Source organism: Typopeltis vanoorti, chromosome 21 (genome assembly GCF_054136105.1).
Source record: "Typopeltis vanoorti isolate ZY-2024b chromosome 21, IOZ_Tvanoo_1.0, whole genome shotgun sequence".
In the NCBI taxonomy this organism is placed as follows: Eukaryota; Metazoa; Arthropoda; class Arachnida; order Uropygi; family Thelyphonidae; genus Typopeltis; species Typopeltis vanoorti.
This window is the reverse complement of record NC_143569.1, coordinates 84,304,280-84,320,267: the sequence shown is the minus strand read 5'-3', so window position 1 is coordinate 84,320,267 and position 15,988 is coordinate 84,304,280. Positions and strand designations below refer to the sequence as shown.

The window sequence follows — 15,988 nt, the reverse complement described above, 5'->3', positions numbered from 1 at the left end:
TGGTGATATGTGGTCAGGCGAATTTGCCTCCAACCACTGTTGTGTGTTCCTTACCTTGTGTGCAGGGCCTGAATCCTGTTGGAAGGTCCACTGCCTACCATGAAACAAAGTGCTGTTCAGGGGCTATACCACATGTTCCAGCATGGTGTTTGGATACACTTTCTCACAGAAATGCAACTTGGATATTCCTGATATATACCCCCCCACCAAACCATAACACTGATACAAGGTGATAACCTCTCTGAATCCTGGGTACTATGGCAACCATCTGGGGTTGCCATAGTACCCAGGATTCATATACCCAATTGTTTTAGCAGTTAAAATGACTCTTCAATGGTAAAAATCTACTCATCTGTGAAGAGGATAACTCTGTCTGTTCTTTGCGTACCTTACTGCCAGAGAGAACAGAGAGAAGTGCCTTTGATTTTATCACCCTTTGGCACATAAGTTGTGGTATCAGGAAGTGTCCAGTACAACGATAAGCTCTCACCCCCACATCATCAAGTGAGTACATGTGACATCGTTCTCTGGGAAATGTTCATCTCTCATGATATCACTTTCTGCATTCTCAGGATTAGTGGAGATGTGCCTTCACAAGCTGTTGCATCCTAATGCTGAGTGGTCAATCTGTTCTTTGGTGGTCAGATACATCTTCTGTATCATTATTACGGTCAATAGTCCAATACACAAGCATTCTACTAATCCCAAGTGTTTTAGTGTGTTGAAAATAACATGTGGCTGCATTCCAACTGTGAAGTGCTATTACAGCTTTCAGTTACACGGTTCTCATAATCTTCCCAATGCATGTTAACTAGCTAACTGTACAACTAGACAACTCTCTCTCTCCCTCTACTGATAAGCATGCAAATGTTGGTAGGGGCATAGTGCCACTAATAGAACCAGGCTCATGCAATTCTGTGGGCAGTGCATGAAAGTTTTAACAGTATTTATGGCAAGACTGTGTATATGGAAATATATAGGATGATTATGAGAAATTCTGAAGTTAATTGGCATCAAAACCCTGATTGACGAGCTGTGCAGAAATGAGGTTGCAGAGTATGCGAAATGATTAGGAAGCATCTGATAAGCAATGCACAACTAAGAATTATATGAATCAAGAGTTAGATGGATGAACAATGAATGAAATCAAGCAAGCAGTGTGGTAAAAAGATACAAAACAGTCAACAGTGGCCTTACATAAGAAGCAAATACAGACTACAAAGGTGGCAAGCATAAAAAAGCAGTATGAGAAAATACTGGCCTGATAGCCCAACAAAGATAATTCCTCTGCTATGTGGCAAGATTCTTATACCATGGTGAGAAAGTGACCAGGAGAAAGGATGTAGTGGAATTATTCAATAAGCATTTATCAGTTTCTATACTATACCAGTATAAAAGATTCTATGCAACTAATGGGTAGAATTGAAACAATCAGAGGTATATATGAAGTGTTGAATGGCTGAGATGTTAGTAAGGCTGTGGGAATTAATGATACTACATATTTTTAAGGAATACATGTAATGAGTCTTGCAATGGGGAAAAGGTTCCAAAGTGAAAAGAAGACAGCATGGGTTTCTGAAGGATGGGTCTAGTTTTCTCAGTCTAATTGCATTTTATAAGGTGATGAGTGTGCTAGATAAAAAAAAAAATTCATAGTGATATTCTTGGAATTTACAAATGTATTTGACATATTCTACATAAGTTGGTGCACAAACTGGAGAAGATGGATAACAGATTGGCTCTCTGAATTATACCATCAAGTTGTGTATGATCAGAGGGCTGAATGGTATGTAGTCTTTATAGAGAGCTCCTGAACAGATAAGTGTTATTTTAAGTAATAATTGGTAAATATGCTTGAATCTTACGTAGTATTATTTACTTTTCATATCTTAGCATGTCTGGGTGATTTTTGTGCGTTTTCCTGAGTTTCCAATTAGTAATTTGATAGATACGATTATTTGTGCACATGGCATCAATAAGGAGGAATATGAATATAATAGCATACAGATCGTCATCTTTGTCTAAAACTTTTGATTTAAAGGATTTTATTCAGTGTACTGTTTGTGAAATGTATGCTCTGGAGAGCGGTTGGAGTCTGGTTAGACAACGATAGTGAAGTGAATGCGTGCAGAAAGTGTAAGGAATGTGAGGATTTAAAGAGTGTTTCAGGTTGTGAGAGTGATATCGTTGTTGGAAGTGAGAATGTAGAAAATAGTGATATGCGAGGTATGAATAGTGATATTTGCGAGGTAGTACCAGATAGCTGTGAGAGTGGCGTTGAAAGTGAGAATGAAGGTAAACATATAGAACGAACAAACGAATGAATTAATGGATAATAAAAATGATGAGACAGATGCAATGAGTGAAATCGCACGGTTACGCAGAGCAATGCACAGGGCAAATCGGCAGCTGGAGCATTGGCAAAAATGTTTACCGAGCATACCAACTAATAAACAGCAAAAGTATGATAAGAAAAATAAGAGTATGATAGTGAGTGTAAACAAAATGAAAGAGCGAGTGTTGTATGGAGATTCTTTAGTAAGAGGTGTGATAGAAGAGAATTTAACAAAATCGTACCAACCAGGTGCGAATGTTAAGGATGTAAGCGAGTCATTTAGAATGCAAAAACAAAGGGTGAAAGAATTGATAGTAGTAACAGGAACGAATGATTTGAAAGGAGACAAAATGGCTATGAGAGAGGATTTGAAGGAATTACTTGAGGTAGCAAAAGAGAAGGGTGAGAGAGTTAGGATGGTGAGTCTGTTGCTGTGGAATCACAGTGAAAAGTATAGAATGACTTTATGCGCGGATTATGCAGGAGGAGTGATGTGGAATTTGTGGAGTGAGTTTGATGGACGAAAGGATTTATATAAGACAGATGGTTTACATTTGAATGGATTTGGTGTATGGAGACTTGAAAAGGTGTAGTTGAATGAAGTGGATGTGCAGAATCAGGGAAACTAGAGTTAAGGGGTGGGGAAGTAGATATGCAGACTTTAGGGAGACAGTTGAGTGTATGAATGTGTGTAATATGCCCGAGCGAGTAGGAAGGACAACAAATCAGAATGGGATAGTTAGTATAAGACATCAAAATAGGAATGGGACAAATGGCTTCTGCAATTCATGTATACTAATGCCAGAAGTATTAGGAACAAGAAAGAAGAAGTTTTGGCCTTGGTTGGCACTTCTAGGCGACAGGTTATTGGCATTAGTGAAACATGGCTGACAGATGATGATATAACTAGTGGGATTAAATGTGAAGGGTATGGTGTGTTCAGAAGTGACAGGGAGAATAAAATGGGGTGGGAGGGGGAGAAATGTTATTGATGATAGCTGATGAGCTACTGCCAAGGAGAATAGAAATGGAACTGCAGGATAAAGAAAAGAGTACATTTGAGGCTATTTGGTGTGAGATTGAGGCTAGCAGAACAAAATATACAGTTGGGTGCTGCTATAGACCAGGTGATGGATAGATGGTGGGGATAGTATGCATAAGCAAATAGAAGAAATGAGTGGAAGGAAGGTAATTATTATGAGAGATTTCAACTATGGTAACATTGATTGGAAGGAGAGGATGCATAGGAGGAAGGAATTGGATTTTATGCGGTTATTATGGGATAACTATTTGCGACGGCATGTAATGGAAAATACTAGGGATCAGAGAGTGCTTGACCTAGTAATTGCATCTGAGAATTTAGCTGTAACGAATATGACCATGTTGCCACCAATTAATGAGAATGATCATAGGGTCTTGACTTGGGAGGTGGCTAAAGGTGTGGAATTTACAATTAAGACAGGGTACACATGGAATTATAGGACTGGTAAGTATGACAAGCTTAGGAATTTGATTGGTTCAGTGCCACGGCTGGATGTTGATAGTGCATGGAAGGTGGTTAAGAAGTGTTTGCATGAGGCAATGGCTGACTGTATACCTAGAGTCCGAATAATAAATCAAGTAGGGGTTAAATGGATGAATAACACCATTAAGCTTGAGCTGCAAAAAAAAGAAACAACCATGGAGGGAATTTAAGGAGAAAGGTGACAGGCAGGCACATGAACAGTATAAAGCGCAGGCAGAAGGTTAACGAGTGTGGTAAGAAAAGCAAAAGCGGATTATGAAAGAACATTAGCCATGCAGGCTAAAGAGAATCCCAAACAGTTTTTTCGATATGTTGCAAGTAAAAGAAAAAATGTATATGGCAGAATGATTTTAAAGAATGCCGATGGTAGGGAGGTAACCGAATCAGATATAATTGAATTACTGAGCGAGCAGTTTGCAAGAGTATATCATCCAGGTGGTGACATTGCAGGAATGAATGAACCACAATAGCTTATACGGGAATTGTGGTGAATGAAGTGGAGGTGAATAGTCTATTACAAAACCTCAATGTCAATACATCTGTGGGACTGGATGGTATACCAGCTCATGTCGTACGTGAAGTGGCTAAAGAATTATCAGTGCCCTTGATCATTTTGTTTAATTTGAGTCTCGGGTCTGGGTTAGTCCCAAGGGAGTGGTAAGAGAGGAAAATAGTTCCACTGCATAAAGGAGGTTCCAAGACTGCTGTTGTAAATTACCTGCCGATCAGCATATCAGGAATCGTTGTCAAGGTATTGGAGAAAATAATCAAGAGAAAAACAGGATTCGATAGATGAAATGGGATACTGTATGGGGGGGACAGCATAGTTTTGTGAAGGGTAAATCATGCCTCAGTAACTTGCTCACGTTTTATAACAGAGACGGCTGAACTGGATAAGGGTGCTGGGTTTATAGTGATTCTACTGGACCTTGCTAAGGCCTTTGACAGTATACCACATGGAATTCTAATCAGTAGACTGCAGCATATGGGGATGGGATAGGAGGGTGGTTGATAGAGAGATATCAGAGAGTGGTTTATTCAGGAGTAGAGTCCAAAAGACGGCCTGTAACTAGTGGTGTGCCGCAGGGTTCTGTTCTTGGACTACTACTGTTCAATTTGTTCATTAACGATATAGGAAAGGATCTGAGAGGAACTGTCAATTTGTTTGCTGATGATGTAAAGTTGGGTAGAACAATAGTGAGTGCACAGGATGTCAAAAGTTTGCAGGATGATTTGGATAGTTTGGAGGACTGGGCTAAGGAGAATGGATGTCAATTTAATGTGGCAAAATGTAAGGTTATGCATTTTGGGGTGAAAAGATTAGCAGCAATATATCATATTGGTTGAACTGTACTCCAGGAGATTGATGAGGCCAGGGATTTGGGAGTGTTGGTGGATAGGGAGTTGAAGTTTAGGGGAGGGGGGGGGGGGGCACATTGCAAAAGTGGCAAAATCAGCTCATCAAATCACTTGGTTGCTGAAAAATACTTTAACAAGCAGAGACAAACAGATTATTGTTCCTCTGTATCAAGCCTTGATAAGACTTGATACAGAGTAACAATAATCCTCTGTATTATTCTAGACTACGGTGCCCAGATTTGGTCACGTAGGTTTCTTATTGATGGGGAGGAGGTTGAGAGGATCCAGAGGCAAGTAATCAAGATGATAGCAGGTCTGTGGAATGAACCTTATGAGAACAGGTTGAAGATTTGTGGGTTGCAGAAAATGGGAGATATGATTGAGACATTCAAATTTTTAAAAGATTTCTATAAGATTAATTCAGAAGATATTTTTGAGAATAGGACTGATGGTGGGAGGACTAAGGGCCATACATGGAAGCTGGGCAAGAGTGTGATTAGCAAGGGTGTAAGAGCTGGATTCTTTACTTTTAGAGTGGTGAATGAGTGGAATAAGCTGCCAGAGTCTGTTGTGGATAATGTGACTGTGAATGAGTTCAAGGCGAGGTATGATAGATACTGTGTGAATGTCGAATAGTTATTCTTGACATGATGTTAGGGCCTCGCTCGATCAGTCTAAGGACTCCTTGGAGTTGCCCGTAATAATAATAATGATGGAGCAGTGCTTCAGAAAAGGAAGGTGACTGGTGGTATTTCTCTGGTTCTGTTCGTAGGTCCCTGCTGTTTAATATATTTCTTAATATTCATGCTGACTGACTGGGCATCTTCAATTGTTTGCTGATAATTAGAAGAATTAAGGATTGTTATTAATGTTAATTCCTTTCAGGAAAATCTGAATAGACTTTCAGCTTGAACAAATGAGTGAAGTTGCTTTAATATTAATAAATGCAAGGTGCTGCACTCTGGAGTGCAGAGATATTAGGCTGTACTGTGCTTCAGGAAGTGGATAAGATTCCAGATCTGTAGTTGATGGTTGACAGCTGACTGAAGTTCCAAGGGTATAATGCAAGTTGTGAAAACAGCAAATCATATATTGTTGCTATGATGAAGAGGTGGTTGTGCTCACATACAAGATATTGGTCAGCCCACAAATGGACTTCTGTGTTGTTCATATTTGGTCACCCGGTTCTCACCGTGATGCAGGAACACAAGGCAACATCAGTCAGGACTCTAGAATGTTGGTTATAGAGACTGATGGAATATAAGTTATAAAGTTTGGTGGATAGGAGGAGAAGAGGCGATGAGAGACATCTAAGTTAATGAGTGGATTTTAATGGATTAACAGAGGATTACAAAACAGGGAGTGAAACAGGAAGAACAAAAGACCATCCCTGGAAGTTCTGTAAAATTATGGTGAAGATAGGTGCATTAAGAATAGATTTTTTGGATAGTGGTGGGCAAGTGAAATGTATTGTGAATGCTGAGTGTAAATGAGTTCATAGTTTGATATGACAGACATGATGCTAGTTTTTAAGTGGGCTTCCCACTTAATGACAAGTATGATGACTCCATAGAAGTCACTGTAGCTTTGTTGACATCAATTCTATGGTTTCTATCAATTGCTACTGGATATCTTGTAGCTTGAAAATGGCAATAAAAGTGACCAATTTCCTTAATATATGCTACTCCCTTTAAGTAATCAGAGAACACCAAACTGCATCTTATGCTATACACTGTATAGCTGTGACATTGTGCTGTCTGTGATTTTTGTTGCCAAACCACTATCATTTCCAATCATAGAAGGTAGTCTGTTGCTAGTTCAACAAGATATTTTTCATTTCTCCTATCCAAATGTACCTTTAATTCTTTGTCAATGATGTCTAATAGCCTGAAACACACTATTTATTAAAGGAGCAGTAGCTAAAAAAACCTCTTTCTGACATGGCCATCATTTATGTACTTTACATAAATTATACATTTTACTATTTCTGATCCATCGATCAGTTGAGCCAGCTAACAAAACAAATGAATTCTGATGCTCTGATATTGGCAACAATATTGTCTACCACTTAACAGGCCATGTAGCGTATGAATTGTTTACATTGAATGTTGTTTGCATATTAATCCTAAACCTCGCATCTGTTGCAAATTCGACAAGGCTTTTCATGTCAGTGAAAAACTTGATGTTTTGGGCAGTGTATTATACATTAAAATGTATTTCTAAATGAACACACATTTTCTCATCTTTTTAAAACACTTTTCAACTGCACTATTTTCTGGATGTTCTTCAGTATTTAATGCTTACTTTCACCTAATATGTGATGCCTGATAAATTGTAACTTGAAAGGTTCATGTCTTTCAGCCAACTTTCAGCCAACCATTTTGATGAAAAAAGCCTACAGAGAATGAATCGTACAGAGCCTTAATTCTTTCCACTTGTCCCCCCCCCCCCCTCTGTATACTGCCCTTAACTATCTCTGGAAGTGACAAATCATTAAATGAACATGAGCCACAAGACCTACATTGGATTACACTATTTTCAGTTTCAGTTTTCATTTTCACTTTTATGAAAAAAGTCAAATTTTATTCTATGCCATTATAATCAAATGGTGAGGGTAAAAGGCATTCAAAATCATAAAAACTTTCAATAAAAAATCGTTTCTGAATTCTGCTCCAAACACGTCAAATGGAAGGCCGATGGTGTCATACAATGGCAACTGAGAAAACAAAAAGAATTTAGGTTACATTTTGAAAATAAATTAAATTATATATTTTGAGAAAATAAAAAATCGAATACTTTTCTCAACTTTCCAAGTTTTAATATCCATGATTCAATGGATATGAAATAAGATAATTTCATACACTGTTGGGCATATATTTTAGACTACAATGTTACAATTATTTGATTATTACCTTGCAGTATGCCTGAGTGCACTAAGGCATACTGCAAGGTAATAACCACAAAGTGCACTCATTTCTCTCATCTTATTCCATAAAATTAGTGATAAAGATAAAAAAATATATATCAACAAAATAGGTGTTTGTAATAGTTTGCATGTCCAACAGGCATAAAGTAAAATTATAAAAACTTATTTGACACAAATATGCCATAGGATCAGCATTACATAAATTTAAACTGAAATTCTGATTTTTTACTTGCCAACTAAAAATTCTCACTCATCATGGACAAGCAGACAAGTTGCTTTTTCAAGCCTTGCATTTTGATAATCATACTGTTGACTGACCTGAAAGACAGACTGCTTTTATTGCTCTTAAACTGACGAGACTTGGCATTGATATAGCTACCCTGCTGGAAACTTACCATGTTGGATATACCTAAACAAGTACAGAGGATATAAAAAAAAAAAAAAAAAAAAAAAAAAAACCTGATTCATAGGGGTGATTTTGCTATTAAAATAAACTTGCTATCCATCTATCTGAAGTACCAGCTGGAATCAAGGAGCAGTATCATGACCTTATGTCTGTAGCTGACTGAGAATCATCAGGGTACTGTTTCAACTGCCTATACCCCAAGCCAGGATACTGATAAAAGATTTTATGACAAAACAAATACCATTTTGTGTAATGAATCTCATTCAACTCTGGCACTGAAAGTCACCAAGAAGAATCACTGTCTTGTCATGGGATATTACACAAAATTGTATCTTCCACTTTGGCATAAAAATCTTTTGCATCATCATCATCAATATCCAGGTTTGGGAAATAGGCAGTTATAACAGTATCCTAATGATTCTTGATCGGCTTCAGGCATAAGATCATGATATGCTCACTGATTATAGCTGGTACTTTCAGACTTAAAACCAACCCTATGAATCAGTTTTTTCCTAACTTCCTTGGGCAGAAAAATATTGACAAGATATTAGAAAATCAATTTAATATGGAATTCTACTGTTGACAAAGTTGCTGAAGATGATCTTATCCCCAATACACCTTTTCATCAAGAGAAAAAATTCAGGACATTGTGGGAATGCACTTGTTCAAGTCACTGGCATTTGATTTGATTATATCATTGTCTAGATCCATGATTACATTCTCTCATGAGAGCCATAACTAGTGTGATGACCAAGTCATTTGTTCCACCATGCACTAAAGACTACCTAAGAAGGAATCTATATGCAAAAGGCACAAAGAAAACAATGTTGAAAGAACCTAAAAAGTACAGTCAAATTCTAAATGTTCCAACAACAAATCACCTATCAGCAATATTCTTGGAAAGCTCAAAAGATAATTGCTGTTCATACACTCTTGGAACTGACTGCATTTTGCAGAAGCTATCACAGTATCAACATTAAATCTCCTTTTAGTACTTGAAGACATTGTGGAGCAAATAAGACTATGATCAGTCCAGCAGTAATCAGCACCAGTCATGGCACTTGGAAGGAGGTATAATCAAAATGTCAGTGGCTTGAGTGGAAATGTTTCCAGTAAAAAGTGTACTGGTGATAAGATCAATCATATTTGACAAAACACACCCTGTTAAAAGAAAAATTCCATATGAGTGTTGTTACCAGCATGAAACAAGTGGCTTAAATAATAACAAAAGTGGTTGATGAAAATAACAGCAAACTCTGTATCTGATCAATAAGAAAAACAGAAAGCTTCAATGCCTGGTGGAATGATCCCATACACTACTTAATAAAGAATGCATATCAAGAAAAAAAGCAGAGGTACAAAGAATGCAACTTCAGAAAAATCAGTAGTGATTACAGTAATCTAAAGAAATGCAATGCCTTGCTAAAACTTGTTACTTGTGTAGTTTCTTTACAGCCATAAAAGCATTTTATGGACTTTCTACTTATAGCTTGAATACCATACGAGCAAAAGCATGGATAAACTCACTTCTAGAACAATGCCACAACTGCTCCTTGTAGGGAACATTTTAACAAGATTCTAAGTAGGACTGTTACCGGTAAATTTCTTAATATTTCCCAAGAGCCAATTAGAGATGACCATAGTTCTCTGCCTCTTTTGAATAATGAAATATGCTATATCAACCATGCAAAATCCAATATTGATAGCTGCATCCCTGCTAAGATTTTCAAGGAAGGAAATGGAAGAATAAGCAGAAGATTCATAGTCAATTATTTCAGATTTGGAACACAAAAGATATGCCTGCTAACTTTGAAGATGCCTTGATTGTAATCATTTTAAAAAACAGGGAGGGAGGAGAATAAGACAATGATATTTATTGGGGCAACCCTCTGCTATCTACTGCTGGAAAGATCTTTACTCTTGTTGATTATTTGTTTTTTCTTTTGGTAAGAGGAAATACTCTTCTAGAATCTCAGTGTAGTTTCAGGCACTCACATGAAACCCCAAGAGAAATGTCATGAACAAAATTTCCTACTTTTCATAGCAAAGAGTGTGTCAAACCAGGAAACTAGAAAATTCTATCAGATTTGTTGTCCACTAATCTGTTTTAAGACTGCTGCATATCAGCAATGATTATTTAGGAGCCCTATTATGGAAAAACAAGTGTAAAGCAAGGTTGTGCCTTAGCATCCATGCTCATTACTAACCTTTATTGCAATAATTCTTCACTTTGGAAAACTTCCTCCAGGAGTTGAAATAACCTACAGGATGAAGAGGAAAACTTACTCTGATCCAAACCAAACACAACCAAAATATTTTGTGTAACTTCATTATGCTGTCAAGCTGGGCATTTTCAAAGAAGGCTATGAACAAACTGATTCTGCATGTAAGTATCAAAAAGTGCTTTACTAACCTTCTCCAGCTGATCTGAATATACTGGTCATTTAGATGTACAGAGTAATCCTGAAAATTGGAAGTCATCTCTCAGTAAATGATGACATCGATGAGGAAATTAAATATTGTTAAAATATGCTAATGCAGCTTCTGGATATTAGAAAAAATGAGCGATACCTGGGACATCCCTGTGCAACCAAACTCATGGTTGGGAAACATGGGGATATACTGCAGGAACTTGCGTATGTGCACACACACACACACACACAAAAAAAAAAACTGGATAAATATTACAACTACCAACATTCTCCTCAAAGAATCAACATTTAGCAGAAAGGCTGGTGCACCAACATCTGTGTTTTGCATGACACTAACAGCACAAGCATTGGGCAATGTTCATAGTAATGCTTCACAGGATAAATAATGCCAAATGAACAAAATCAAAGATTTATTATCGTTGCTAATATATTTTACTGGATTTCAAACTAGCATCTTCAGAGCACAAGCATATTTGCTATATAACAAGTATATAACGTTATTTATAGTAATGAAGCACTACTACTATGAAGTATCACCAACACGTAACCTTTCATTGTATCTAATGAGGCAATGATTATCCATCACTAATTTCAATGGATTTGTTCTGCATATCCACCATATGCAGATACCCACCTACCAAAGCAGATCATCTGGACTGAAGAAGGACCAAAAAACAAGGACAAGCATTAAAAAAAAAAGCATAACTAAAAAAGCTCTAGCTCTTCTATTTTTCTCAGTCTTTCTGAGAATATTAAGGTATCAGATCACATGAACAAATGATTCTTGACCCTCAGTACCTTCTGGAAACACATCCACTGTAAGAAGTCATGGGGATTATGCACTGGTTTAATCGACCACCTCTAAACTCATCAGCAGATCAACTTTTTTGGAATACAATTATATTCATTCATGTGCAAGTGCTAATAACAATTAAAATGTAGTAAATGAGATGATGTTAGTGACAAGGATAAAAGTTGACTGAAATATGCATATCAGAATATGTATGGAATAGTCCTGGAAAATACAGGTATCTGATAGTGAGCCACAAGCCACATGGCTCTGTGTTTGAAATACTATTTAATTTGCATGTTAATGAAACTGGAATGATTTGAAGGGGAAATATCCAGTAGTTTGCTGATGTAACCATTCCACAGGAGCACTGAATTGACTGACAATGCAAGCAAAGGATAACAATTACCAGTTCAGTGCTGCAAAACATTGGGCTGAACAAATAAGCTGTGTATTACTTTAATATAATACACACTGACTTCATGCTAAGAAACTACTGAGATTTGAGTTATGATAGAAAATGAAATTCAGAAAACACAGTGAAAGTGGGTCAAATTGATAAGTTGTTGTTCACTCTTTATAAGGCCTCAATATGGTCTAGACCATATCTAGACTGCACTGCTCACATTTAGTTATATCTCTTTCAAACAAGCTGAACTGGTGATAAGGATTCAGAGGATGATAACCAAGATGCCAGGTCTGTGGGCTGTAAAATATGACAGGAACATAAGCTAAAGGGATTTTATGTATTAAAATGCAAAAAGAAATTTTGGAATGATGCCCTGGAAGTCAAGTAAGGGTGTGATGTCAAGATTTTATTTTTGCTAAGAGTGAACAAATAGGCTACCAAAAGCTAAGTGAACTACCAGTAAAGCTATTCTAAAAAGAGGCATAACAGGCGTATGTAGGTTAGTGCAGGCCTCCCCTAACAAGTTTTAGGATACCATGAACTAAATAATGACAGCTGCACTTCTCTTGGAGAAGAGATAATTAATGATGAATAAATTAAAGAGGGGCCAAAATTTGTTCAAAAGTTATAACTATAATATGATGTTCTGTATAACTTTAGTTTAAAAATTACGTTTATAAGATATGCCTTATAAGTTCAGAGCTATGCGAAGCTCATCCAAGGTAACTTTTTAAAAAGAACTATACTGTACCTTACAATTTAAATCTGCAACCTTTGCAGTATATAATGAATTTTACCAACTGTACATCATATTATTCCTTAAAGCTTCTCTGCTACAGAAGCTTCAAGGAATATTCTGCCATTTGGTGAAGTGAATGACTTATCACTTTTAAACTTTATTGCATAAGACTTCCAATATATCCAGTTTTTGTAATATTCTTTCTTCTTTAAATATTATGTACTAGTTCAGTCAAATTTTCTGATTAGTTTCAAGTGTCTAATTTCATCACCTCATCATTCATTAATGAAGCAGCAGTGATGCTACTCAATAGTGCTTTGTAGTTTGAATAGTTATTCTCAGTGTTTTCATAAGTGTGCTCATAGAAAGGCTTTATTTAACCATTATTCTTTGTATATGTTTGTTTCTTTAAAAAACACATTTTTCTGCTGTGCTTTATTTTCCACATACAGGTTGAATTTAACATTTTCCTCACCTACATATTGTGATAAAATTTCATAAGATACCCAGTCTTTAATGGCCTTTGACTATTTACTTCATAAGTAAACTGGCCAAAGAACATACGCAGACATAACATACTATAATAGTTTAGTATAATAACTGTAATGCCAAACTAACTTATATGAGGATAGTTTCTTTAACTTTTACCTGGTCTTTATATATTATTGTTTGAATGTCTGCATTTTTAATTGACATACCATTAAGTCAATCTGTGCTTTTTTTTTTTAAACTATTTTGCTGATGAGTGGGAGAGAAATAAAAGATAGTTATCTTTTTTTATTATGGAATAAATTTACAGTGTGACAGAATTTTAATATTCTTCACAGAAAAAGATACTAAAGAAAATTAACTGATTATAAAACAATTTAACCGTATCCAACATTTCAATTTTTTCATGTCTGTTGGTAATAATGTACCTTATGAACTTTTTTTTTTATTAAAAAAAATCTTTCTGTAAAATAAAGCAGATATCTTGCCTGAACTCCCTCCCGATATCACAGCATAATGAATTTTGCAGTACCATTAAGAAACTGATATATATATATATACTCTACACAGCTGCAATGCAAAATTTACATGGTTCAGTCTAATTCTATTATGTCAGAATTCATTCTTCTGCAGGGGGAAAAAATATGCAACCACATAAGCAGGTAAAGTTAGATTATAACATGCAAATGACAGATTACTTGTTCAAACTTTGTCAGTGAGATCTGATCTATATCAGTCTTTAGTTGCTATATGTCATGAATCCTTTATTTAATGAAACTATTAATATAAATTGAATACATTATGCCTGATGATAAAAATGTTTTATTTATTTTTTAGTATGGGCTGTTGTTACTAAGGCTGAGACCAGTATATTAAGTTTATAAATTATGCATGTTCTTCTATCCACTTCGCCTGTTTTGCAGGATGAAAAAACCCACTGGTGTACTCTGGATGTTTCTAATAAATATACAATATTAATTTTATAAGAGTGTGTGTGTGCATGTGTGTGTGTATATATATATATATAATTTCTCTCTCCCTCAGTCTAACTCCAGGTGAGCTACTGTATTAATAACAATAGTTTTAACATATCTCATAACGAAGAAATAAAAACATAGTACTAAAACATTATTTGTGAAATGGAAGTATTCTCTTTCATCTGCCACCACTGGCTGTTAATTAGTACCTTAACATAGTCTAAGGAGGGCGAGTTTCTATGAGATTTTTTTTTTTCACCTCAACACCTTGGGAAGATACGAAAATGCATTTCTAACTTTTAAAACCCCAAAATTATAGAGCGAAAGAAAATCAATACCAAAACTTAAAATACATATTAATAATACGGTCAAAGCTCAAATAATCTTTGAACGGAGTTTGCTCTGATTCACTTGCCCCTTTTCCGCACACACAGAGCCCTGAGGTATTCTCAGTACTAATTCCAGCCTTCTTTACAAATGATACGCTTCCTACTTATTCGAACTTTTAAGGTGAAAATGTTAGTAACTAAACTCAAATGATAAAATCTTCCACGACGTTCTGATTACTGGCGCGCGTTACTTTATTTTTCTCTTTTATAGTAAGTCAAAACTTTTAAACGCGGTATTTCAGACAGCGTGAACATTAAACCCAATTAACTTACTTTAAAGTGCTGGTCTCTGTAAGTACCGAGTTCGATACTTGTCATCGTTTAAAGATAAAAAAAAAGAAAAACAGCCTTCCTTTCTCTTTGATATCCAAACACAAAAATATCTACTCAAAACCCATATAATATGTTACTTCAACATACAAACTATTTTCAAGAATTTTCTGTTCGCCGACGAATAACTGATTCAGAATAATCGCCACCTATGAAAAATTGGGGAAAAAATAACATTACTAAATAACAAAGTCGAGAAAAACACTCGTTAATGCTAAACACTCAAACATGTAAATCTATCTATCTATAAATATATGTGTGTGCGTGTGTATTACTTTTATTTTAAATGTATCTTGTATTTTCTTATTTGTCAAAAAAGCCAAAGAAATTTATTCCCATAAATTTCTATGGCGGAAAAATAATTCGGGGAATAATGTTCTGAGTTGCCCAATGATATTAGAGTGCGTCAAAAGATTTAAAGATGGTTGGTCAAACTTCGATTGCAGATGACCCACGAACTGGAAAACAATTAACATCTCACACTCGGAGCGTGAGAGTATTCGATCTGGTTATAGGATCGGTAACCATTATCAACGTGGCCACATTGCCTCCGATTGGAGAGAGTGACCATGTCACTTAACTTGGGAGATTGCAAAATATGAGGCAAATTCAGAAGAAAAAGGTAATATGTGTTACTCAAGACAGGTAATTATAAAAAGCTTAGAAAGAAGCTTGAATCTGTGCCATGGCATAAAATCCTGCAAGAGAAGGATATAAATAGTGCATGAGAAATAGCTGAGGAGAACCTAGAGGAAGCACTATTAAATCGTACACCAATCGTAAGAGCGTTAATCAAGTAGGAGTTAGATGTATGAGTAATATCATTAAGCATGACCTTCAGAAGACGAAAATACAGTGGAGAATATTATAAGGAAAAAGGTG

General features: G+C 36.0%; 1 protein-coding gene across 2 annotated transcripts in view; it reads right to left on the bottom strand.

The window, feature by feature from the left end:
- The window catches only part of Cbp20 (cap binding protein 20), a 54,129-nt gene extending 38,909 nt beyond the window's left edge, over positions 1-15,220 (bottom strand). The window contains exon 1 of one of the 2 annotated variants that reach the window (XM_090411221.1): positions 15,050-15,220. In XM_090411221.1, coding sequence (XP_090267347.1) covers positions 15,050-15,094 — 45 coding nt within the window. In that variant the 5' untranslated portion in view covers positions 15,095-15,220. The remainder of the gene's footprint in view (positions 1-15,049) is intronic. The other variant, XM_090411222.1, reaches the window with a different exon arrangement.
- Between the last annotated feature and the right edge of the window lie 768 nt (positions 15,221-15,988).